The following is a 26,891-nucleotide window of genomic DNA, read 5'->3' as shown; positions in this document are numbered from 1 at the left end:
CTATTTAAATTCGGCGAACCATCATGAATGAAGTTTTTACACCACCAAAGCTGTTTGTCAATGAATACCAAAAATTACAATTCCCAGCATACAGACAGTTTCCGTTTCCATACATTCCGTTCAGGTTTGCCCAGGTGCATATATTATGCCACCATGCACCTTTGCGTGCTATTGCACAACTCGCTTCAGCAAAATCATTATCCCTGTCAATTGTGCTGAATTTATGTCCATTTGTGTTGGTTGTACCATGACTTTCAATGGAATCCCCTAAAGTTATATTAGAATCTGTATGTAAAACGACATAAACATATAGTGAATATTTGAAGTCTTTACGATAAAGAAATTTAAAAAGTTAGAGGAAATTGCATTAGACCTAAAGGATTTCACTGTTTGTGACGTGCTGACGCTTTGCCTGTCGAGAAGTTTAAATACTACGTCACATTGTTACCAGATCAAAGGAAGTAACCGAGATCGCTTCTCTCCCACGCTAAAGTCGGTCAACTGCAATACACATCGTCGACGTTTAATAAAAGGGTACAAACAGTCCAACCGTCTTTTATCGAATATTTCTCGCACAAATCCTAAACAATTGAAAATAGAGCAGTATGTATTTTTTAGAGTCCATAATAGATTGAAGTTGAGGTGCTTATTTTATTCCATAACATATTTAACTTTTTCATATTTGCGTATAAAAAGTAGTGTATGATTAACTTGATTTATCAGTATCAATCCAGGTCATGCATTCTGAGATTGTAACAATTTATTACAAATCACTGCTGAAAAGTGGAGCCCACTCTGTACGCATATAATCGAAAGAGATAGTAAAGAGGGAAGGCATGTACATTTACGTTCAAATTTTATCGATTGACGTTCAATACATACATTTTGTATTCACAGTATAAGTTATACCGAAGGACAGAATGTAAATCCTATATTAAAATGCACCTTTTGATTCTGAGAAAGGGACCAGACGGATTTTGGAAAAAGATAAATTGTCCTCGAAAATATTGAAAATAAATAATCTGTCCTCGACCGGCAAGAAAATAAATCTGTCCTTGACTAGTACTTCTCAAAATTAAGAATTGGACGGAGAAGGGTTTTTTTTCTCATAATCGTCACTTTTTAGGCACAATAGCATGGAAGAGCTTACATTGTACTGTAAAGAAAAGTTGGCGAGGGGGCTTTGGTGAAACAGGCCTCCGAATGAAAATTTCAATACATAAAAAAATAATAATAATGAATTTTTTTTTTGAAATGGGAGGGGGGGGGGGCTAAAGAAAACTGCCATTTAGAGTTCCATAAAAAGGTGGCCGGGAGGGGTTTCATATTATGTGCCCGTTAACATACTTGAAGGGATATTATAAAAACTAATCGGATTGAAATGAGAGCCCCTCCCTCCACTTTTTGTCGCCAATTACTCGAGTCTATGCTGTGTGTAACACATCAAATGAGAAATAATATCAATTGGTTTTATAGTTTGATTGGATTGAGTTAAAACAAGATAAATACTCCATTTCAAGTACGAATTGGTGATAAATATTTAGGAAGCCATAGTCTCTAAACGTCGTATTAGTTAATTCAAGCATATAAATTAAGAAAACACGCATAATTCTAAGAAAACAAAATTGCATCGCATAATTATTAAACACTGTATTAATATATTAAAACCTGCGGCAGTCTATCGTGTGTAAGCAATGAGAATGGGCTTAAACTTTGCCTACTGATAAACTGATTTGTAATTTATATAATAAAAGAAATAAGAATGCCAAGTTTTTTCCCCCAAAAGGATTTTCCCACAGAGATTTCATTTTTGATTCGTGTATATGACATGTAGACCGTAGGCTAAACCATCTTGTCATAATATCAAAATAAATGAAAATATTAGATCATATATTTATTTTTCACACAATAATGATACAATAGAAAAACATGACTGTATGCAACCACTGAAACGTTTTCTTAGAGAGGGAAAGAGAGAGAGCGAGAAGGAAAAAGCTATCATACATGCGTTTTTCTTTTCTAAGCAAAGATATATATAAATACTAACTTAGCATTTTGACATAATAATTGACAATTATGAATACGAATTACCTTCTTGGCAGAAGTATTCGTAAGGTAAACTCGCCCAAACGCGAAAATCCTATTTCGTGTGTGTGTGTGTGTGTGTGTGGGGGGGGGGGGTAGTCGTTAACTTCTAATGTTTGTACCTTTTCATACCTACTTAACACAAATCCTCTTTTTATTTGGTTTAGTATATAAATTTAATAACTCTGCAAATTCCAGGGGGGGGGGGGGACCTCCAACCCCCCCCCTCTAGATTCGCACATGATAAGGTTGTTTGGGGTATACATGTAGATCTATGTATACTCAGTTCTAAAGTCCTTCAGTTCATGGTTTAATACATACACGGAATATATTTTTTGAAAGAAAAATCATTATTTTCAACAGTGATTTGAAAACAAACTACTACAATCCCAGAATGACCAGGACTGATGCGGAAACATCCAGCTTGATCAGGCACAACATTTTATGTGGCATATATACAATGGCATTACTTCAATTATTATGGACTCTAAAAAAAGCATACTGCTCAATTTTCAGTTGTTTGAAATTTGTGCAGGAAATATTCAATAAAAGGACGGCTGGACTGTGTGTCCCCTTTTAAAAACCCGTTGTACGTCGGCGATGTGTATTGCATTTGACCGACTTTAGCGTGGGAGAGAAAAGATCTCGGTTACTTCCTTTGATCTGGTAACATTGTGACGTAGTATTTAAACTTCTCGACAGGCAAAGCGTCAGCACGTCACAAACAGTGAAATCCTTTAGGTCTAATGCAATTTGCTCTATATTCTTAGACAATAAATGAAGTGATCTTTTTATCTATTTCTCAGATTGTCTTGTATACCTGCATTTCCTTGATAAGATCCTTCTTTAAGTCTCATTCTATAACCATCTCTTTCGTTGGCAATCCTGAAATCCTTATATTTAGTATAGAACCAACCACCACTAATTTTTTCTAGACGAACGTAAAAATCGGACGTTCCCAGGAGTGTCAGCTGATGTAAGTGGTCATTTCCTGTAGAAATATGAACATTAATAAGTTTTAAGGAAATGGTTCAATTCGGCCTAGCTCACTAATCCATAAATTACCCCATCTTAAAAAATATTCAGGAAAAATGCACCAGCTTTCAGTGCATTCTGAAATCAAGGCATCATATGTATTATGTGAATACTATGATGAGTTCTATTAGTTTGTAGTAACACAACATTACTTACCTAGCCAATGCTCCCCCTTTGCAGTTCCAAACCCTGATTTGTACTTTCTCCAATCCACATAAAAGTCAACTGTTCCATCCAATCTATGTTGAAACACCTGAGAAAGATGAGCTTTTTTTATCGATACTTTAGACTTTCAGTAAGGGTTACATGTACATTCTTTAACTCGCATCACATCAAGCTGTCAACAGTAAGGTAAGGCGTGCATTCACACCAGAGCGACTGAGATGTAATATTTACCCAATTTAAAATGAGCTACCAATTAATTAAATAAATTAGCGGTAATTAATCCAGATTCATACCGTCCAGCCCCCTCCATCGGTTGTCATATCACAATAAACCTCCACTGGCCTGGCAACAGGGAGATAGGGGTATATCGTGAACACCCCTGTAGTGGTATAACCTTGGTTGAGTAATTCCTTACAATCTTTGTATTTATCTACAGCAGGAAACAATGCCTAATAATTACAATACATCGCATACTTTTTCTTGATCCAGTGGAGTTATCGTATGTCTATTTTAAATCGAATTAGCTGGAGGAGTGAATGAGATAATTAATCTCTACAACTTTGAAATTCATATCCTTTTATTAAATAATGAATTAAATTTAACGTTTAAAAATGGAGATTATTCACAAAGGAGTTAATTATGTGTGATTTCTTATAATATGGTAACTTTTTTTGAAAAAGTAACTTTATAAAAGTAATGAAATTATTTACATACAAAACATTGTTCAAATACTCAGTTTCGTTTATAAAATGGTTTCTTTAAAGAAAATCGTACTCGATATGTCCGGTGCAAGTGTTGTAGTCATTGCTGTTTTTGGTGTTGTTGACATTGACAATGTTGTTTCCCTTGTTGTCGGTGTCTCTGATATTAACGATTCCTTTGTTGATGATAATATTGTTTTCACTGTTGTTGTTTGCGTCATTAATGTTGGTTTTATTGTCGTCTCTGCCATTGGCGTTGATGTTTTTGTTTTCATTATTGAAGTGTTTGATGTCATTGGCTTGGTTATTGAGGTTCTTGTCTCTAATGTTCCTAATGTCGTAGGTGATTGAATATATATATATATATATATATATATATATATATAGAGAGAGAGAGAGAGAGAGAGAGAGAGAGAGAGAGAGAGAGAGAGAGAGAGTAAAACACGCTTTTATCGAACACGCTTTATAAAGAATCGACTTTTATATTGAAGTGATTTTCATTCCCTGTGACTTGTAAATATATTGTGTACTTAATTAACAGATATAACTAATTAACTAATTACGTTTATAATGAAGCAAAATTGCTCGTCCATGCCAATTCATTATAAGCGTGTTTTACTGTATATTTATTTCAATGAAATGTTCGAGTAACCCTTTATTTCTACTGTTTTGTCTTGAAAGAAGGAGGTAGGTATTGCATAAAATTCATTCTATTTGTATATAATTGAAATGCATATCTTTTTATTTGCATATTTTTGTTGTTTGAAAGAAAGAAATAGTCTTTAAACCAACCTTTTGATGATATATCAGAATTTGCGCTGGCTTTAGGTGTAACTAGAAACAAATGAACGGATGAATAAAGGAACAAAAATGTATCATAATCTGGGCAAACAGGACAGTTTAAATTCCACTTTTCCATTCTATTCATGATCAATATTGATAGTAAAACTATTTGCTCACCCTTATTGTTGACGTAAATTACGACTACAGTGGCTACAGTAGAGCTGATTATAATCCAGAGGAAGAAAAAACAGCAAATAAGAAGCGGTCGTTTATTTCGTTTGGATTTCAACGGATTTCTCTCTGGAAGTTTTGGATTGAGTTCCATTTGAATAAATGACTCCTACAATAACAAATACTAAAATTACTCTAATGTCAAAAATCAATTATCTTTGGAAGGAAATATATACACTATGACATATATTTTCCCTATTCTGTTTCAAAAATGAGACATCCCATATATTTGGACTCATAGAGCCTACATTTAGAATGTGTTTATGTCATCTACAAGCGATTTGACCGCCTGTTATTAAATAAAATGTAACTTTTGATTCCTTTAAAGTAGAGACCATATGTATAAGTAGTCTCCATGCTTTATGTAAAATAAGGTCATATTTATAGTCAAAGGTCATACATTATGACGTCATCTACTGAATCGAATATTTTTTTGAACTATTTATTTTATCTCAAAAATATCTGAAACCCATGGTTCAATTTTCATCATTTAAACACATTTTAATGTTTGTTCCATTTCAATCAGTCTGTTAATTTATATATTACTTGGCATGCAAGTTGACTATTTGTGATTCATAATTCTCCTAATATTTTTTTTTTCATTTTGGTGAATGGTGTTGCAATGGTTAATAAAAATAAAAATTTCCGTGAAATTATTTCAAAAGGCTACTCCTCCTACAGTTTTAGTCTCATTGCAATAAATATTGCAACAAAACTAAGAAACTAAACCAAAATTCACTATTCTATATATTGCTGTTGTATAGTTTTAAATCAAAGTGCTAATTTTTTCTTCCTATGTTACAAGAACAAACCAAATGAGCTACAGTCTCGTCGGAAACTTATGGTTTGAAACATTTGAATTATATATTTTCTTCTGAAAGATCTTTAAGCGTAGCTTATTAACATGTGAATTTGCAATTCCCGAACTAGGTTTGTTCTATTTTTTCACCACAGTGCACTCAAATATACTGCTATTGATATACTAGTAGTTCATTGAATTATAATAACAAATAGGTCACCTTTATAAACAGCATCACACATAATTGTAAAATATCAAAAGATATACTGTAAATGTACTTTATTCCACGGGGTCATAATTCCGCGGAATCAAAATTTCTATTAAATCCCCAAGTATTAACGTAGGTCGCGGGTTTGCTGACGTCGTTAAAACTGGGTACGCAATTTATGATTTGGGCGACTTTCTTGTGCACATTTGATTATGACGTCACAATGAAAAAGAAATCTGCGATGATATTCTTCAGTATATCGTTATTTAGCTGTAACTTTTCTTGGAATTTGTTGTTTAGTGTTATATTGTTTAAGCAAGAACTTATCACAAATAATGAAGGCTTTTTACGATTTGTATAGTCGATACAATACTTAGATAAAACTTTTGTTGGAATTGGTAATTTAGTGAAGAAGGCTTATTACCATTCGAATGATCGACACTGGAAATATTAAAAAAAGTTTAATTATTTGTTACATGTATCAATCGCATCTTTTTGGGCCTTTCCTGGAAGCTTGGAAAACCAAGTGGTTGTTTTTCGGCTTGTCGGAAAGGCCCGAGAATTTGCGATTGATTTGTTTTCACTTGGTATCGCGAAACGATATGAACACAAGGTTCAACTGACCTTTTTTCCTTTGATGATATTTGAATTTTCAGTTTGTTTTATTAAGAAAGAAGCCATTATTTAAAAAAATCGCAAATACACCTGTTATATTAAAAGATTAAACTTTATTTTTAAACAGGATATTTTTTAAAATACATAGATGTACAAGTTTATCAAAAATTAAATATTGCTAAGGTACGATGAAACATTAAGACAATTTTTAGCGACACTGACCTCCTGTTAGGGGACATCTACATGTATTTGATTCTGAGGGAGGGGGTGTGTGTGGCAAATTTTACCGAGTCAGATTGTTTATATTTTCATGTCGGTGAAGGATAGATTATTTATTTCCAAAAAAACAAGGACAGATTATTTATTTCTTCCTCACTGAAAAAAGTCTGACAAGGAAAAAAAAAAGAAAGAAAGAAAAACATCAAAGTTGAAAACTCCCATGGGGGGGGGGGGTGCTAGAACTAGTCTTGGACAGATTAATTATTTTCTTGCCCAGTCGAGGACAAATTATTTATTTTCAACATTTTCGAGGACAGATTATTTATTTTCAAAATCTGTAAGCCCCCCCCCCCCCCATGAAATGATCGTCCCCTAGGCAACAACTTGCAATTCTGTTACCTACAGATTTTATTCGCTACTTTGCTTTCCGTGTCCAACAAGTAGAATTAATGTTCTAAAAAACTGGCTGTTGATTATGTCAGACAAAATTAATTTTTAAATCCTCGTCCCATTTACCCCTCTGAAAATGTGGTATGTAAAAATAAATATTTTGTTTAAATATATACTGAAAATATATTGTATTTAGCCGGGATGATATTTGGCAGAAATTCGTAGATTTGAGCGCCTTGCTGAATGGTCTAAATAAAACATTTTATATACCTGAATTACTTGAATTAAAGGATATCGTTTTCCGCCACCACGCTTGAAAAGAAAAATACACAGCCAAATGCATGTAAGGATACGTCTAATCTACGAAAAAAGCAAAACAAAACAAACAGAAAAGAAACGGTAAGAAAACAACAAATAAAGAAAGTAAATTGGAAGAGAGAGACTAAAGAATTGATTGTTGTTTTACGTCCCTTGCGAGAATTTTCACTAATATAAGACGTACAAAAAACCTAATCTGAAGAGAAACATGTCTAATAATCATTTCATTGTTATTGAATTATTATAATACGATTCACGGGTCACTTGAAAGCAGATAGACGTGAATTTCTTTTTTATAAAAAATATTTTAGCTTATTTTTCTGCACTGAATACCGGATAGATATTCACGACGTCAACCATGACGTCGCGATATTTTATGGCGTCGTTCTTAAAAATGTAACATTTTGCGATATAAAAGCAATTGTCCACATTAAAATTACGCAAAAACTAACCCGAAGACATATTAATTTTTTCACATTGATTTATTTCAAATCAATTCCTTGTTAAAATACCAAAGGAAAAACAATTTCGTCTGCACCATTTACAAGTTACTGATATTTTTTGAAACAAAATCTTCCCCCAAAACGAGCCGAAAACGACGTTTTTCTTTTATAATTCAATAGAATAATGTCGAAAATGTAACGACAACAATGGCATGTTTGGGATTTAATTACACAAAAACGATGCAGACGAATTTTATAAAAATTTTCAGAGATTATAAAACGAAGGTAGAGGATTCATATAACTAATTTTCATGGTATGTTTTCGGACACTTTTAAATGGCCTGCAAACCCGCGACCTACGTTAAATTACGCGGATATCTTGGATTGTCGTTATATGTCCTTAATGAATCTTAAGTTCGCTGTGCAAATTTCCGTGGTTAAAAATTGTGACCGCGTACATAGCGGAAATTAATCCCACGCGGAAAAAAGTACGTCTACAGTTTTATAAACAATGCCCATTCTAACATTGACTGTTTGATTTCACCATCTTCTTACTGGGGTATATATATCAAACCATGTGGTCAATAATAATGTGATTGAATTTCTTTCATATTACAAATAAAGAGAGATTTTTCATATCTTAGAACAAATATGAAAGTTTCAAACAATTACAATTTGAGGGAAAATTAAGCCTATATGTTTTGTACCATCTTAAAAATGTAAGATCAACAAATTACATATAGAGACTTATTATTTATTAATCAAGTCATTAACTCTTTTCATTTATGTACATTTTTTGTATTAATCCTACATTGAACTGACATTTTTGCAGATTTTCTAATCGAAATATTGAACTTAACTCTCAACTCTAATGTAGGTGAAAAGTAAGAATTATTTCCCTCCACATTTTTAAACATGAGTACTTACAGTTACAGTTTCCAAAACTATGTTCTTCTGGCTCGGTGTTTCGTTTTGCAAAGGACAAACTTGGAATGGTTTTTCATACTATGAATCTGATAAGTTGTTATCCCGAAAATAGTTTTTATCTCGATTTTACATATTTCATCATAGATCTTTTTTCATGGCAAATGCAAACACATCGTAAGAGGCGTTTTAATTGCCAAACAAACACGGTAAAAGCCCCATGGAAAAAGGAAACAAGAGGATAAATTACACCAATGTTTTTAAACACTAAAGACTCGAGCAAATGAAAATTTTTCTTGAGTCCTTATTAGCAATAAATCCTTTTTCTTTTAACTTTGGATTGCTTAAGGAATTACAAAGTAAGAGAAAACATCGATACCGCATGTTCATAAGGCATTACAAAACAGCAATCTTTGAGAAAAGTAAGATTTCACATTCAGATTTGAAGAGACTAATAAATTCTTTGGACCTACGCCTTGTATTCTGACGCCAAATTTTCGATTCCCTAAATATATCTCTGATTTCTTTGATACAATTTATGAATCTGATTTCTATGTACTTCTGAAGTTATTTATTATTTCTGTACATGATGACTTTGTTGTCTTGTGAAAATTTACACCGTCTGATGTTTTAATGGTAATTTAACTCCGCAGAGTTGGAACACTTCCTAGCTGAGTGCTTCAAAAATACAAACCAAAAACCGGCTGCAACAAGTACATTTTTAAATAGTTTTAGTTCATTGCAACTTTAACTGTGCTTTACCTGTATTTGACTATTTTCATTATTCAAGGTAATTTGAAATTATTAAAAAATAAAATTTAACAGGATTAGTAATGTCACAATTTTTAGTAAATGCTCGTCAATAATCGGAACTCAAGGGTTTGAGATATTCCGGATCTTGGATTTCAGCTGGCGTCATGTACTCATGATCTGACTTTGTCGACTCCGAAATGACCTTTAGACACGGATCGAGTTAATAGGATACATAGAGAAAGTCTGTATACCACTGTATACTGTCTGTATGAATTAGAGAAGATTTGTTTCAAATTCTAAGTCTTATCTCATTGCAACTGAAAATGATAACAATAAAAAAAGAAGAAGAAATCTACAATTCGCCATTAAATTTGTTCCAAGAAAAAAAATAATTAATGTAAATAGAGTTTGTAGAGTAAATTGAGTCAATAATATCCATATACCTGCCTGGGTTTTTTTTTTTTTTAATTTTATTTCATGAGAGCATTTCACGTAATCCGAGTCAGACAATTCCTTTTAAAAAATTAAACAAATCAATAAAAAAGGAAGAATACTTTTTAAAAATGATTGAAAATATATATGGATATTATAATTTATTAAAAATTTATATAAAAATGATGAACTGTTACTTTTGACAAATCAATCTAAAGTTTCTTCTAATGACGAGCTTGCTACAAAAACCTGGACAACTGTGTAAGAAACTAAGAGAGAGAGAGAGAGAGAGAGAGTGAGAGAGAGAATTTTGATTCTTTTGTGCATCTATACCATAACCATTTTCTTGCTGATTTATAGAAACGATGTTATTCAGTTAAACATAGAACAAAAACAAGGACAAGACAAGGGGTCGACCTACTTGATTCCTGTTGGAAAAAAAGTCACAGAATCATTACTTCCGGGTTCAATTTAATGACTTCGTCATCAAAATAAACCACAGAATTTAACCAGAGTTAAGTTTCTGTCAACAGTGCGGAATTTTTAATGATTAAGTCCTTTTTTTCTATTTTAAATAAAAAAGACATGCATTGTTCTTGGGAAACAAACTCGTGCCGATCCGATAAGCGCTTTGAAAATTAATGTGCGATTTTGATTACACACGAAGATCTATGATCATAAGTTCCTTTTTACAGTTTTAAATTTGGCTATAGTGTTTGTGATCTTCGCTCTCTAGTTCCCTACACCACTTATTGCAGGGGTATATGTATTTTGCATTTGACGTTTGATGTTCTCCATTTCTGAAGATCCGCTGACTGTGTAGACAAAAAAAATCATGGTTTGAAACAATTATAAATCCTTTTCAACATTTAACACCATTTAACAGAATCAAAACTTTAATAATACTTAGAATCCTGTCTATTTGAAGAAGGATAAAGAGTAAGATGATAAGGAAAAAAACCTAACAATAAAAAGAAACCCTATGAGACAAAAACTAATTAGAAAGTTATATGCTATAACTAATCTAAAAAACCTATAACCACGCTGACCTTATATTTGCAGGAATAATCTTTGAATCAAGGGTATATCTCTTCCTCAGATCATCTACTAATCTCGTATTAAATATGAAGTAGTCATTTATTTATAGTTTTAAAGGTGTGAACAGATAGGATTAAAGTTGCAAGCAGATAAAAAAATTGAATTTCATCAACACCCATCAATACTTTAAGCCCTTCGATTTAGTTTAAATCATTGGACCAAGAAAGTTAGAAATGACGGAACAATATGATTTATATATCAGTTCCTTTATATATATAAAAAAAAATAAGGCATGACAACCATCTAAGACTTGAATAAGTAATAATGCATAGATCACTTACTTTTAAACTTCCATGTTTATCTTCCCTTCTTAAACTACATACAATGTAATGGTACGTATAACAACGATAAGAGTCAAAGAATCCGCAAAAGTCGATTCAGGGTTTTCGTGTATTCTGACATTTAAAAAGTTTTAAAAAGTTTCCAGACCTGTTGCATATTCTATTCAGTCAGGACAAAGTATCCATGGTAGTTTCTCCACATTAAATACATTATTTACATCAACTGTAATTTAGTTCAAAATTCTTGATGATGATAAACTGCAGATATCTTACTATATTTTATTTAAATATCCTTGTATCTCAGTATTATACTGATACAGGAGGGTGTACATGTAGTGTGTGTGTGTTTTATTTTTTATATTTTCCATGATAATTATTAACTTAATTATAAACTTTCAAATATGTGGCCTTTGCATAGCTTTCTCCTAGCAATTGATATTCCAGAAAAACAGGCTTTTTATAGACAATGCTTCTATTGTTGACGCGATTACAGCAAGCACTTCTTTTGATTTACATCACTGACATTTGTTACAAATATTATTTCAATTAATTTTCCTGAGTTATAAGAAATTTTAGATGGCTCAATCGCTCTATAGTATTAATTTTACTCATGAGTTAATATTCACTCAAAAATGGTTTTTCTTTCTAACTAAATATAATCTAAGATCCATTAGGGAGAGGTATACCATACACCTTCACAGTTAATAAGGGGTCGTAGTTTTCAAATAGAAATAACATGTACTCCCTCTTTGCCCCTATCTCTCTAGTGCAAAATTCAGCGAGTGTTATCTATTTCGAAGAAAATTGTGATGAGATCCGATGTAATGATGAATAATGACCCCCTTAGAAAAATGACCGGGGGTCATCGAAAAATAACCCCTAGCCGTAGAAAAATTTAAATTTTTGTAGGAAAAGAGCCCTATGGGTCAGTTTTCTTCATTTGCAACCTATAAGAAATTGACCCCGTTGAAAAATGACATCCATCTCAACAGAGTGATACAAAGTTCAAAAGAGATGATTGATGCCACGGTTTAGATTTCAATGGGTAATTCTCTCACGTTTTTCTGATTAACACTAGACGAACCAGCAATTAAAATTTGTTAAAAAACATTACATATGTTTCTTTGTATAAGACCTATTGTGTTCTCAGTTCCATAAAAATTGCACGATACGTCACTGTGGCTGCTGGTTAAATGTAAGAAAGGACGATATACGTATTGTTATCGCTATACCTAATGAAACGTCTCAGAAATGACAATCAGCAACTCTTGATGTTCATTAAATATTTAGATTTTTAAATATGACCATTGCATTGGTATTTAATACCATTTAATGATATCAGCTATTCGAATAGGTGATATCACCAACTGAATAGGTGATATCACCAACTGAAAAGGTGATATAACCTTTTGAATAGGTGATATAACTAAATGGTGGTAAAAACCAAAAACGTCCCTCATACTATCGCTTGCAATAGCATACATTTTACATGTAGTCTTGCTCCTTATCATTTGTTTCATATTTCGTTATTTTTCTGATTATAGACGTTTATGGCCAACTAACAACTTGGTTGATTTTAGACGTCTCTAAAACATCAAGTTTTTTTTTTTAAATTTCCGCTTTTCAATATTCATATAGCAGTATATTTATACAGATAAACATTGCAGATTTTTATTAAACATTCACTCTCTGACTCTTTCTTCTCACTCATTCACTTAGAGTATCACCTACATATATAATATATATATATATATATATATATATATATATATATATATATATATATATATATATATATATATATATATATATATATATATATATATATATATAAATTCCATATATATATATATATATATATGCATGATTACAAATTACAATGTTTACTATCTTTACAAGAAAAATAACAAAGTAAAAAACTGCAATTTTTCTTTATAATTGTAATACATAGCTGATTATTTTTCAAATAAATGGTACCAAAATAACCATCTCTTTTTGAACTGAATGTCCTCCATATTTATTGCAAACAAATATTTTTCAAAGGTATAGTATTTACATATTATATTTTTAACTTCATCAAATATCAAAGGTTTACAATTTCTAGATTTTTGGTATACATAATGTTTAACAAGCAAGATAATGACATTTAAAGCTGTATTTTCTTTGCCAGAAATACCTAATAGAACAGAAATTGGGTCTAGGTTTATATTTTTTCCAGTTTTTTCTAAAATCCATTCTTCAAAACAATCCCATATTCCCTTAACAGGATGACAGTAATAAAAAAGATGCTTCAAAGTTTCCTGCTCAAGATTACAGACCGAGCACAGTGGTTTATCTTTAATTTTAGATAAAAACAATAATTTACAAGTTCCAAGAATTCTATGTATGATCTTATAATTGAACCATTTGAGGTTTGAATCTTTAGTTATGTATTTCAAATTTGTAAAAAGATCTTTCCAGTTAAAGTCATTCTGCAACCCTATATCTCTTGTCTATTTTACTACACATACTGGTTGGTTATAACGCTTGGATAGAAAGAAGTTGTATAATGATTTACAGCCAGAACCATCACGACAAAGGAACTGAATATGTGTAGGAATAGATATTCCAATAACTGATGTTCTATTTTGTTTAACTTCAGGCCATTTTTTCAAAATGGAAAGTCTAAGCCCTTCATAATTAGTAAATGGTATCAAAACATCATAATTAATGGATATACAATTAAAAGATAACAATTTGCCTTCAGTATCCAGTATATCAGACACAATATGAAAACCTTTCGCATATAATTGTTTATAAAAAACAGACTTATTTTGTACTCTGATACTACTGTTAAACCACAGAGGTTCATTCATAACCTGAAAAATATTTTCAGGTTCAAATAAATTAATAAATTCTTTATAATCAGAAAGAACTTCTTTCCAAAACATATTATTTGTTGTTTTACTAAAATATAAAGCATATTCTGATCCAAACTGTAAGAGTTTTGTAATATTACAGCCTGTAGATTCCATAAATATTCTAGACCAGGTAGAATCTGTATGTATTAACCTCCTGATCCAAGTAAGCTTAAGTGCCTTAATAAATGTTGGCAAATGTGGCATTCTAAAGCCACCATCATCAAAATCTAAAATCATTATATTTCGAGCTATTTTGTCATTTTTATTGTTCCATACAAACTTAAAAAAAGATTTCTCAAGGTTTTTCATAGTTTCATCACATGGTTTTGGCAACGTTAACAATAAATGTGTAATTTTTGAAAGAAGGAGAGATTTTATAACTGTAATTTTACCAAGAGGTGTAATATGCCTCTTTTCCCAGTGGCTCATTTCTTTGTTTATATAATTAATTCTGTTAATAAAATTCATCTTTTCAATGTTGTCCAGACTGGCATTAAATGTTATTCCCAATATTGTAAAGGTCTCAGATGTCCACTCTAAATTATATTCCTTGCACAAATTGTCATTACAGTTAATTTTTGATCCAATCCAAATGGCTTTAGTCTTAGAAAGATTAGGCTTTAAACCTGAAAATTTAGCAAACTGGAAAAGAAGATCTAATGCACTCTTCAAACTTTTTTCTGATCCATCCAAGAATATAACTGTGTCGTCTGCATACTGTAATAAGCATACTTTTTCCTTACCAATTTTTATACCCTTTATATTTTTATTTTGTCTAATAAGGTGACCCATTATCTCAACACACAGATTAAAAATATATGGCGAGACAGGGTCTCCTTGGCGGCACCCTCTACCTATGCAAAACAATCTGGAAAAAATACCATTTTGTAAAACACATAATGTGGCATTTTTATATAAAACTGAAATCCATCTTATAAAATCATGACCGAAGTTAAAAAATTCTAAAGTCTTGTACATAAATCTCCAGGAAGTAGTGTCAAAAGCTTTCTCAAAATCTATAAGTAACATCATCCCTGGGATTTGTTTTTCTTTTGTATTATGTAGAACATCGTATATAAGTCGAGTATTTTCTCCTATGAATCTTCCTTTCAAAAAACCCTTTTGGTTCTCATGGATTAAATAATCTAAAACACTTTTAAGTCTATTTCCAATACACGCAGATATAATTTTGTATGAAACATTGAGGAGAGAAATAGGTCTCCAGTTTTTTAAATATTCCCTTGGTTTTTCACCTTTTGGTAATATAGACAAAATTCCCTGTTTCTGTGTTTTAGATAATTCTCCTTTCAAGAAACCAAAGTTAATAGATCGAAGTATAAAATCTCCAATATCCTTCCAAAAAAATTTAAAGAACTCTACGTTGAAGCCATCACTGCCGGGACTCTTGTCATTTTTCATATTTTTCAATGCCAGTGATGCTTCTTCCTTGGTTATCAGACCCTCTAATTTGGAAGCCGACTCCTCATTTAAGATGCGAATATTGTCCTTAAGTATCAAATTATTTAAATTTATATCTAGTAAAGTGTTATCACAGGAGGAGTATAAATTAAGATAAAAATTTTCAATTTCTTTCAGGATTTCTTGTTGCGAGGTAATTGTTAAACCATTATCATTAATTAGTTTTGTTACTGTTTTATTGATATAATTCCTTTTTTCTAGACTCAAGAAATATTTTGTAGGTTTCTCACCATATTCTACCCATTTAGCTTTTGTTCTTACAAACAGACCATTTATATAATGTTTTCTAAGTTCTTCCAATTTAGATTTTGCAGTAGAAAGTTTTTCATCAGTTTCGTGAGAATTGTTAAAATTTCCGATGATTTCTAATTCTTGTATTTCTTCTTCTAAAATATTTACTTCTCTGTCTCTTTCCTTTTTCTTTCTAGAACAATACTTTATAGTGGTACCTCTTATCTCAAGTAACAGCATTTCTAGGAATAATTGATCATCAATTGTAAAATTAATTTTTGTGTTTTCAATATCCTTAATCATTGCACGATTATATGGTGCCACTGCATACTGAAATTTAATCCTATTTATTGTTTCTTTAACTAAAGTTATATAATTTTCATCTTTTAAGAGAGAGTTATTAAACTTCCAGAACCCTTTACCCATCTTAAAATCTGAAAATAAAATATGAAGTTCAATAATTGAGTGATCAGTTCTGTACCCCGACTTTATATCAACTTTATCTACAAAGGTCATTAATTCATTTGATATCAGAAAGTAGTCAAGTCTGGCCTTTTTTACTGGATTGTTTTTAAACCAAGTGTATCTTCTAGAATTATTATATTTAGTCCTCCAGGGGTCACATAAGTCCTGGGTTTCTTTTAACTGAAGCAGGGTCTCTCTTGCTTTAGGGTTATTAATGTTACGATAATTATAGAGTAAAGTCTTGGATTAAATTAAAATCTCCTCCCATTAACACAAACTTACCCTGGAATTTCTCAATTTCATCTCTGATCAGACTATAAAAATCAGGCTGATCTGTATTGGGTCCATATAGATTTACAGTACCAATAAAAAATCATACTTTTTTGCTAGGTTGACCTCTAAAATGACCAGATTACCTGCTTCATCTATATATTTATTTGTTACATTATATTCAATGTTATTATTAAAAAGTATCGCCGTTCCTCTGGCATCTGATCTACCAGGACTGATATATACATCAAATCCCCATAACGATCTAACAAGGTTGATATCATTTTCAGTAAAGTGTGTGTCTTGGAGAAAATATATAGAGAATTGTTTTTGTTTTAAGTAATTGAGAACGTCTCTCCGTTTCTCTATTCCACCAAGCCCTCTACAATTGAGGGACAATATACTTAGACTCATTGATTGGTGATATTTATGTCAATGAACGACTGTATAGTGACAGCGCAGAAAAGAAAAGAATATGTAAACATAATCTTGAAATATGGTGATACTGATTTGATAGGCAACACTCTCACAACTTACACACATACATACATACCAAAAGAAACAAACAAAAAGTGTCAAGTAAGTCCCGTTAAGAACTGCTGGACGTAAACAATGTGTTCTCCGGAATACCGATCCCGAGATCTCAAAGCACTGAGCTCGATCCCAATGCATTTAGCGTCTTTGAGTGCGCTACTTTCATGGAACCTTAAAAATCACGCTCTAAGTTTTTTGTTAATATCATCAAAAATATCAAATGTGTGGCGTCTATTGTTTTTGTCCAGGGCAAACACTTTACTATTAAAGTACCAGGCGGAATGCACTAGTTCGTGATCCTTTAGTGTCTGTGTGAGTTTTGCGTTCAGTTGAGTGATGTGATCCATCATAACAAATTCGTCTTTCATTGCCTTGCGATGTTTGATAATGGCTGTTTTGGCCTCCGTACTGATCATCCGCACTATGACCGGTCGCGATCCACCATTCCGATTTCCGGGGATTCGGTGAATTGCAAGGATGTCTGTAGGGTCCACATCAAGATCAACTTTTTGTTTAAGGATCGTGCAAAAGTCCCTTTTAAGATTTTCCTTTGGCTGCTCACGCCAACCCAGTATTTTAATATTACATTTTTGGGAATATTGTTGGTTAAAGTTTGCCATTGATATTGCTTGTTGAGCGTTCCTAGACGCTACAGCTAGGTCATTGCTTAGTTTTTGTAGCTCTCTTTTTTCTTTTGCGATTTTCTCTCTCACATCAGTCAAGTCTAAATTCAAGGCATCAAATTTTTCTGTATTGTCAATGTTAGCATGCTTCATTTTTTCATCAACATTCCTGTGTGTGAATTTTTCTATCTCGGCTCTAATTTCACTCTTAATTTCCTTTTTTATTTCATCTTTAATTGCAATCTTGATTTCTTTAACAAATTCACCTTTCAGTTCTGACAATATGTTTTTCACAATCTCACCAATATCATCTTTTGTTACCATCCCTTGCTTTATTTCGTCAAGACTTTCTTGTATTGAATGTAGGTCATTTTCACTGTCTGGGGCACCGACGGGGTTTTGGTCAGAACTACTTAATCGAGGCTTTTTTGAAGCTTTTTTATCAGACACAACGGTGTTTTTTACCGAAGTAGATGCCGATTTAATGTTCAACTGGATAATTTTTTTTCTTTTTATTGTCTTTACCAGTAGCTGGCGATGTAGTTGAGGGACTAGTAACATTACTGGCCATGCTTGTGTGAACACTACTCGACTCACGGCGAAGCCAAAAAATATGAGCACACTAAGAATTTCTATATTAAATTGCAAAATAAGTCCCTGACGACTAACCAAGCGTTGTCCACTCCCATCACAAGCTTATACAAACCAAATATACACTGATATATAACGATATACACTATAATAGTTCCACTCAGCAGTGCTCGTAAAAAAATGCGTCCTACGCCATGTCTTGTCACGTTACCGACCTCCTAAAACATCAAGTTAATCTTCTTGCAAATAGTAATTATAAGATTCTAAAAAGTGTCTGTTCTTCATTGTTACCACTCTTAAATGCTTACATGTAGTAAAAGAATGGTACTCAAACTGATAGATTTCTTCTAATTTCTAAATTTCCTTTGAAAAAGTTTATCAGCAAATATTGTTGACAAAGACAGTACATACATGTATGTGTGCCGATGAGTGACAATATGTGTAGTGCAGTTCTGTTCTTATTGTCACCAGCGACAATGGTCCATCACAACATTGCTAGGGCCTCTAAATTTTATGTATATTCTCCAAGCTTTTATTTTTTAAATTCTATCTTCTTTAACGTACTAAACCATTGTAGTGCATAGTTTGAAATGTGTAATTACACTTTAAAAGATAAAATATTTGATTCATTACAATTTTGATGTAGAGCTGTTGTAGTCTTTCAAAGATTATCATAATGATTTTAGAAGAAAATAAGAGAAAAGCAAAATTAATTAAACTTAAGCAATAAAACAATTACAGATATTTTAAGTCTCTGTCAGTCTTCAATTCAAACTCTTCGAACCATCATAAAGGAAGTTTTTACACCACTAAAACTGTTTGTCAATGAGTACCAAAAATTACAATTCCCAGCTAGCAGGCAACTTCCGTTTCCGTATATTCCATTCAGATTTGCCCATGTGCATTCACCATGCCACCAGGCACCTTTGCGCGCTACTGCACAACTTCTTGATGCAGAATCATTATCTACGTCACGTGTGCTGAATCTACGTCCATTCGTTGGTGCTTCGTGACTTTCAATGGAATCCCCTTAAGTTACATTTAAAATTTCGAATTAAACGACATATACATCATAGGGAACCCGTAAAGTCTTTCATATAAAGAAACGTCTTAAAGTTGCTGTATTTCCAGAATAAAATTCGAACTAATCTTGTCATCTTTTTCTGATATTTGAAATATTTTTCCTCTTGCTTACCTGCATTTCCCTGATATGATCCATTTCTTAGTCTCATTCTATAACCATCAGTTTCGTTGGAAATCACGAAATCATTATATCTGGCGTAGAACCAGCCACCGCTGAATTTTTCTAAACGAACATAGAAATCAGACGAACCAAGCATCGTAAGCTGATGTAAGTGCTCGTTTCCTGTAGAAGAAATTAATATTAGTTTTGGACTTTCTTACAAACAAGCAATTATATTCACACTGAATTGACTACGAATTTTCCCGTTTACGGTTTATGATTTGCATGACAGGAAGCACTCTGCCACACCGACATGGAATGCTTTCTCCTCCATGACACCTGATCTCACTTATGTTTTTAGATGTCCATGTTTGTTCTTTTCAATTTGTATTGTTTTATCGGACTTTTTAGAATTATGAATGTTTATTATCTTCACATTTCATTTTTATCCATAGATGACCTCAAAAATGATACGTTACTCAGCAGGCCTCCAACATATCAGTTTTAAGTACAAAACAACAGAGGACATGACTTCGTTTCTATTATGTGGTTTATTTTATTGATTCCAAAGGACATATTTTCAATTTCTTTTACATACCCAGCCAGTGTTCTCCTTTTGATTCTCCAAACCCTGATTTGTAGTCCACCCAATCCAAATAAAAATCAACAGATCCATCTTTCCTATGTTGAAACACCTGGTAGAAACGATTGACTAAATTACTTCATTTTTATCGATAATTTAGGCTTTCAGCAGGTGGGTTGGATGTTGAAACTGATGTCATACCGAAATGTTAAATAACTCATTGCCGTTAACTGTTCATTTTGCACTAGAGCAAGTTATGCTTAGGTAAAGACCTATAGTTCATACATCTGAGTCGGTGCATTTCAGTGTTTTCTATTATTAATAAGTGAAGATTACGTCATCTTTAAGCGAGATATATATGACCACAAGAATGGTCCAATACATGTAGAATATAACACTCGAATTGTGATGTTGTTTATATCTCGTAAGAAAACGAAAACAATTTAATTAAAGAAGTCACCGTTTTCTATCATTATTTAAGAAAAAAAATCTTTGCATTATTTTTTTAAATGAAATTGTCTTCGTTTTTTTTTCTTTATGTGATTTAGCTGCTTGATCTCGGCCCTGGTATCATCCAAACAGCTGGTATCAGCCCAAGCCCAATGGGTCGATACAAACCGACATTACTTTTTAAAGAGTTTAAAAAGTGCAAAAATGTGTCTCTATTGTGGCTAAGATTCAACGTTACTAATAGATACACACAGTGTTAACGAATATAAACAAGCAGACTCAAAATTTGGCGCAGATTTGCTCTTCAACTGATTAGACCAACCATATATCTGAATTGGCATACTTGAGTCTTTAAAACGAGTAATATCAACTTGAATCATTTACTAGTATGTATATTAATCAGAGGACAAGAAGCGGCAAGGGGAAAAAGGAATTAACATACTAAAATATAATTCCTGTAAATGAATAAGTTAACAGTAATTAACCCAGATTTATACCGTCCATCCCCCTCCATCGGTTGTCATATCACAGTAAACCTCCACTCGCCTGGTAACAGGGAGGTAGGGGTAAATTGTGTACACCCCGGATGTAGTATAACCTTGCTGGTATATTTCCTTACAATCTTTGTGTTTATCTACAGCTGAAAATAAAAAAAAAACTAATAAAACTTTTTTATTATGGGACCCTAAATTTACTTGATCCAGTGGAATGTTTCTTTACATGTTTTTTCTAAAAATTCTAAGAGTAATTATGTGTAATAATTTTTTTAAGTTAGTCAAAACTTCTTGTGAATGTACTGTTTGAAAATTGAGGTTGTTTACGATGAAATTGATTTAAATAATTTTAGATACATGCCCTCTTTTTTATCAATATAAGCAAGTTGTAAAACCATAGAATTAGGTATAAAATACAAAAACACAGGTAACCTTTGGAAATGTCTGGGAATAAAGTGTTTTTAAAATATTATCTTACTCGATATGTCTGAAGCTGATGTCGTTGTTGTCATTTTTGATGGCTTTGTTGTCATTGTAATCGGTACTGTTATTGTTGAGATTGTTGTCTTTGATGTTCTTGTAGTAGGCATAGATGTATTCTTTTTCGCATCTAAATAATAATACAAATGGTTGATATTCAATAAATTGTATTTCAAATACTTTTAATAAAATTTTGTTGCTAACATTTATTACTTTTGTTCCATCTTGAAAGAAGGGGATTTTTAATTTATAATTTTATATTTTTTTTATTTAAATCTTTAAAATAAATCTGTAAAATCACATATTTTCGTGGGTCAAATTTCTGTGGTTTGAGGAAAAACTATAAGTTTTGATTTCGTGGATTAAGAATTGTTGAGAAGCTATGTAAATGGCATTTTGCATTTCTTGGTGAACATGAATTCGTGTGTCTCTTCATACCTCAGAAAAGAACAAAAATTTAACCCGCACTAAAATTAGTGATTTCATAGTATTTTTTTTTATGTTTACATGTAATTTTTGATTAAAAAAAATCTTAAAGTTCACCTGTTGAAGATATCTGTGTGTTTGCATTGGCTTCAGGTGTATCTTAAATATTTAAACAGAAGAATTAAACACCCGAAAGAATACAATTTAGGCAAAACTGAAAGCTTATAATTCATTGTAGTAATAACCTATTTGTTCACCTTTTTTGTTGATATACAGAACAACCACGGTCACCAGAGAGGAGATTATTATAATCAAGAAGAAGAAGAGACAGCCAATAAGAAACGGTCGCTTGCTTCTTTTGGACTTCAACGGATTTCTCTTTGGAAGGGGTGGTTTTGCTTCCGATTGATGAAACGACTTGCAAAATTAAATAGTATTTTCAAAATTGTCTTTCAATTTACTATGCTTAATTCTATGTTAAAAATGTAACTTCTACAATATATTGAGACTTCTTTTCGAACGTGAAGATTGTGGATTTTTTTTATGATTAGAACTTTTTTCTGATTTTGATTTTTTTTTTTACATTGAACTGATAACAATAGATAAACTTGAATTGAAGTTTATAACTCAGCTGTCAATTCCATGTAAATAAATGCTTACCTTAACGGTTTCCGGTTTATACATGTATGTGTTTTTCTTGTTTGGTCTTTCGTTTTGTAAAGGACGAACAACATGTACTGGGATTTCATTCTGTAAACCCGATGAGTTGTAATAAAAAAACATATCTCTAATTGATTTTAATCTTTACATCGATTTGGTAATATACATATCCAGTCAAAGAACTTCTCAAGACGTGCAAATGCAAGAACACATAATAAAAGACATATATATATAAATATATATATATATATATATATAAAGCACATTTTACAACAACTCTTAAACTAACATAACTGCCCTAAGTGAAGAATATTAATATAGAAAGCACAAAGAAATTCACTTTTATAAGGATACCCACTTCCGCCCCAGCCCGGGGTTGAACTCTCGACCTACGGAATCTGTCTCCTAGCAGTACAGGAACAGGGCGTTAGACCGCTCGGCTATCTAGGCAAGTCAAAAAACTTGCTTTCGATGCCGATGGAATTCTCACAGCGCCGCCCTACACTACACGGTCATTGAGAATAGAAGTGAGATACAGTTATTTGGACATTAGTTTTATTAGAGGATCGTTACCAATACACGTTGTAATGAAATTTAATTTCATTTATTAAGCACAATTTACAACAACTCTTAAATGGAAGTGGGTATCCTAAAAAAGTGAATTTCTTTGTGCTTTCTATATATATATATTTATTATACTTTCATGTTAAATACTAAAATCTGATTGGTTTAGACGCATTTAACAATCCGTAATGTTACCCTCAGCGTTAGCAACACACTTGACAACGGGTAACATTACGAAAATATCACATGCGTTCAAATCATGCGCGTACGGTTCACCGTAGAATTCTCAAAACGTCGGTTGTGCGTTTGAAAGAAGCCGAATAAATGACGTCAATATAAGCTTGCGTCCGATGTAGCTTACTTGAAAACAACAAACGACAGACGAAACATCCTTGCGAGTGCAAACTTTAGATGATAAAGGACTTTTTGAGTAGCAAACAAACAATAAAGAGGTTGGTAAATCTTTTCCGAAGCTTTCTTATTGAGAAAAATAGAAGCGGGGAGTTTGAAAGCTTTCTAAGCGTGACCTTAACGACGATCTCCGAATTTTTTTTATGACATCCGAAATCAAAAAGACATTCAGTATAATAAAATAAATAGTGCACGTTTTTGAGGGTAACAGTTGAAATTGACACCCCTCGGAAAACCATTGTCAACCTCCGCTGACGCGTCGGTTGACAATGGTTTTCCTTGGGGTGTCAATTTCAACTGTTACCCTCAAAAACGTGCACTATTTATATATATAATATATATATATATATATATATATATATATATATATATATATATATATATATATATATATATATATATATAATTGCCATGCAAATATATAAAGGTGAAGTAATAAATAAAGAAATGAATGAGACACCATAGACTCCAGCATATATCAATAAAGGAGAGGATTTTGACATTATATCCTCGCCATTTTTCAAATACTACACATTGTGAGAAAAACTGATAGCACATGTTTATACATGAAATAGATCAGGAATCAACAGTTTCTGTGAAAAGTACACATTTGAAGAGATATAAATACTTTTGACCTATGCCCTCAATTCCTGATGCCAAATAGTTATTTAATCATTTCCTTCATCATATACATGTATCTGATCTCTTGATACACTTAAAAATTCTGAAATTTAAGCGTCTAGCTGAATTACTCATCATTTAATACACCTGAAAGATTTTCATGGTAATTTAACTCTTTGACAGGTAACACTTGTCCTAGTTGAGAATTACATAATTACAAACAACAGCGAGCTCTAACAGCATACCAGTATTCAGTCTAAGATCATTAAATCTTAAACTTAAGACGCAGTAATCTAGCACATTTTTTTTGTAATAGGGGACAGTCGGAAAATCATTGACAAGCAAATAAATAGCTAAAAAAGTTAACAAACCCCCACCTTTTTCGGGGGGTGGGGAGTGGGTGAGAGTAGGTTCCAACTACACATTTTGACATGAAATTTAAAAAAAATACCATGGAATGGGACTTGACTACACTTCAAAAAAAACAAACAAAAAAAAAAAAAAAATGGGATCAGCTTTTCTATAGACATTTCATGCAAAATTAACTGAGTGTAAAGTTTATCTTCGGAAAAAGCGGGTGGTGGTGGTAGTAAGCGACCTGTCCTCTATATGTACTAGGTGCCCGAAGCGTGTTTCGCTGCTACATTTGATGCATCAAGTTTCAGAGACATTTAGAAGGAACAATGGAAATAAAACAAAAAAAACAAAACAAAAATGAGTGTTAACTCGATAAAACGTAAATGCTCATTAGTCGGCAAAACTCACGGTTCGGATTTTGGAGGCAAAACTCACAATTTTTGAGTATCCCGGATCTTGGATTTCAGCTGGCGTCACGTACTCATTATCTGACTTGGTTGTTTCAAAAATGACCTAAAGGCAACAATATTTATCAACGTCATTAGATATTGATAGATTGTTTATCATAATGCTGGAATTACTGTAAATTTGTTTCAAATTCTAATTCTTATCTCATTGGAAAAAAAATAAAGAAAAAGAAATTACAAAACTCTTATCGAATTTATTTAGTTAAAGTCTGTAGTTTGACTTTACATTGCTTAATAAAGCACAGTCGCAGATGAAAGATCAGCAAAAATTCTTGAAATAGAGATCTGACGGGTTCTTGATCTGAGGCATTTAAATTCATATTTTGTTTTGCACATGCATCTAAAGTGTTGGAAAATTTCAACCAATGTGTATGGATTTATGTATTTTCATTCAAAATTTACACTTCTTTGAGAAGAATATGGACAATATTGTAGTTTGGAAACAAAATGGATTAATTATCCACTGAGCCTGTACATGTATATATCTTACCGCAGAATCTGATATTTTGTCATAATGTGAGGAGTTAAGTTCCACATATACATTGCATGGATTTCCATCATCGTATTTTTGATGCTCCTTTATTTGGATAAATAATAATATTAAAAATGATTACCAAACACATCTAAAGAAAATCGATAATAGAAGGGGTAAAGTCTGAGTTAAGAATTATATACTTGCGCTTTTATGATTGTCTCAGCTGAGCATGTGATGTAACCCGAGTCCGGCCTTTCCTAAAAGAATTAGAATTTAGTAAATCAAACGGAAATCAAGCGGAAAAATTCACAACTTTAGAATTGCATAAAGCAAAAACATGATAATCTACTAGGACAAAAGATATTGATTAAATGTTACTTTTGATGAATCCATTTTAGATTTCTTTAAAAGACGAAACAGCTACAAACTCTGTGACACCTGTAAAAGAAAGCGAGACATGAGAGAGAGAGAGAGAGAGAGAGAGAGAGAGAGAGAGAGAGAGAGAGAGGTAAATATGATTTTTGCACTTTTGCAATTTTTTTTTCTTATCGTTACATACTAATGAGAGAGGGGGGGGGGGGGTAAATATGATTTTTGCACTTTTGCAATTTTTTTTTCTTATCGTTACATACTAATGAAATTATTAAACCTAAAAAATGAAACAAAGAAAAGGAAATATGAAACCTACAGGATTCCTAGTAAAAGAAAATTACAAAATCAATACTTCCGGATTGACTATAAATCTCTATCATCATGGTTTATCTCTTACTTAAATACAAATTTATATGTGCAAAAACAAAGAAGTGGGTTCATTATACGTAAAGTTTTGTGGTAATTGCTTGAAACTTTAAAGGATCTCTATATCCTTCTTTTGTGTAAAAACGTAAGACAATTGCATTGTTGTAAAAATTGTTGTAAAAAGGACAGTTCTCTCTTTTAAATATGGTAATTCTGAATTATTGGTAAAATGTCATCACATATATTTGTTTTTTTTTGTGTGTGTTTTTTTTTGTGTTTTTTTTGTTTAGTTATTCGGTCTTTGTGGATACGAACTTAACTTTATTTTCCGAACCCATTAAACCTAGAATGTGGATGTTTGGCTTTTGACGATCTCCATTTCTATTCGAATCATTGTATATTCTTGTAA

General features: G+C 32.1%; 1 protein-coding gene across 3 annotated transcripts in view; it reads right to left on the bottom strand.

Annotated features, from left to right (window-relative positions):
* The window catches only part of LOC133193457 (techylectin-5B-like), a 62,397-nt gene extending 36,216 nt beyond the window's left edge, over positions 1–26,181 (bottom strand). Inside the window, exons 1-12 of one of the 3 annotated variants that reach the window (XM_061329406.1) lie at positions 26,123–26,181; positions 25,945–26,001; positions 25,760–25,846; positions 25,238–25,315; positions 22,850–22,939; positions 22,447–22,606; positions 22,307–22,348; positions 21,762–21,893; positions 21,287–21,429; positions 20,355–20,451; positions 19,769–19,939; positions 19,165–19,602 (exon numbers count right to left, since the gene is read on the bottom strand). In XM_061329406.1, the coding sequence (XP_061185390.1) occupies positions 19,343–19,602; positions 19,769–19,939; positions 20,355–20,451; positions 21,287–21,429; positions 21,762–21,893; positions 22,307–22,348; positions 22,447–22,606; positions 22,850–22,939; positions 25,238–25,315; positions 25,760–25,846; positions 25,945–26,001; positions 26,123–26,137 (1,332 nt within the window). In that variant the 5' untranslated portion in view covers positions 26,138–26,181 and the 3' untranslated portion in view covers positions 19,165–19,342. Of the gene's footprint in view, positions 1–19,164; positions 19,603–19,768; positions 19,940–20,354; positions 20,452–21,286; positions 21,430–21,761; positions 21,894–22,306; positions 22,349–22,446; positions 22,607–22,849; positions 22,940–25,237; positions 25,316–25,759; positions 25,847–25,944; positions 26,002–26,122 lie in introns of those variants that run through there. The other 2 variants (XM_061329405.1, XM_061329404.1) reach the window with 2 other exon arrangements.
* Between the last annotated feature and the right edge of the window lie 710 nt (positions 26,182–26,891).

This window comes from Saccostrea echinata, unplaced genomic scaffold (assembly GCF_033153115.1).
Source record: "Saccostrea echinata isolate AGI-Se365-2 ecotype Australia unplaced genomic scaffold, CSIRO_AGI_Sech_v1 ptg000027l, whole genome shotgun sequence".
NCBI lineage: Eukaryota > Metazoa > Mollusca > Bivalvia > Ostreida > Ostreidae > Saccostrea > Saccostrea echinata.
The sequence above is the reverse complement of the archived record's forward strand: the minus strand, read 5'-3'. Positions and strand labels throughout refer to the sequence as shown.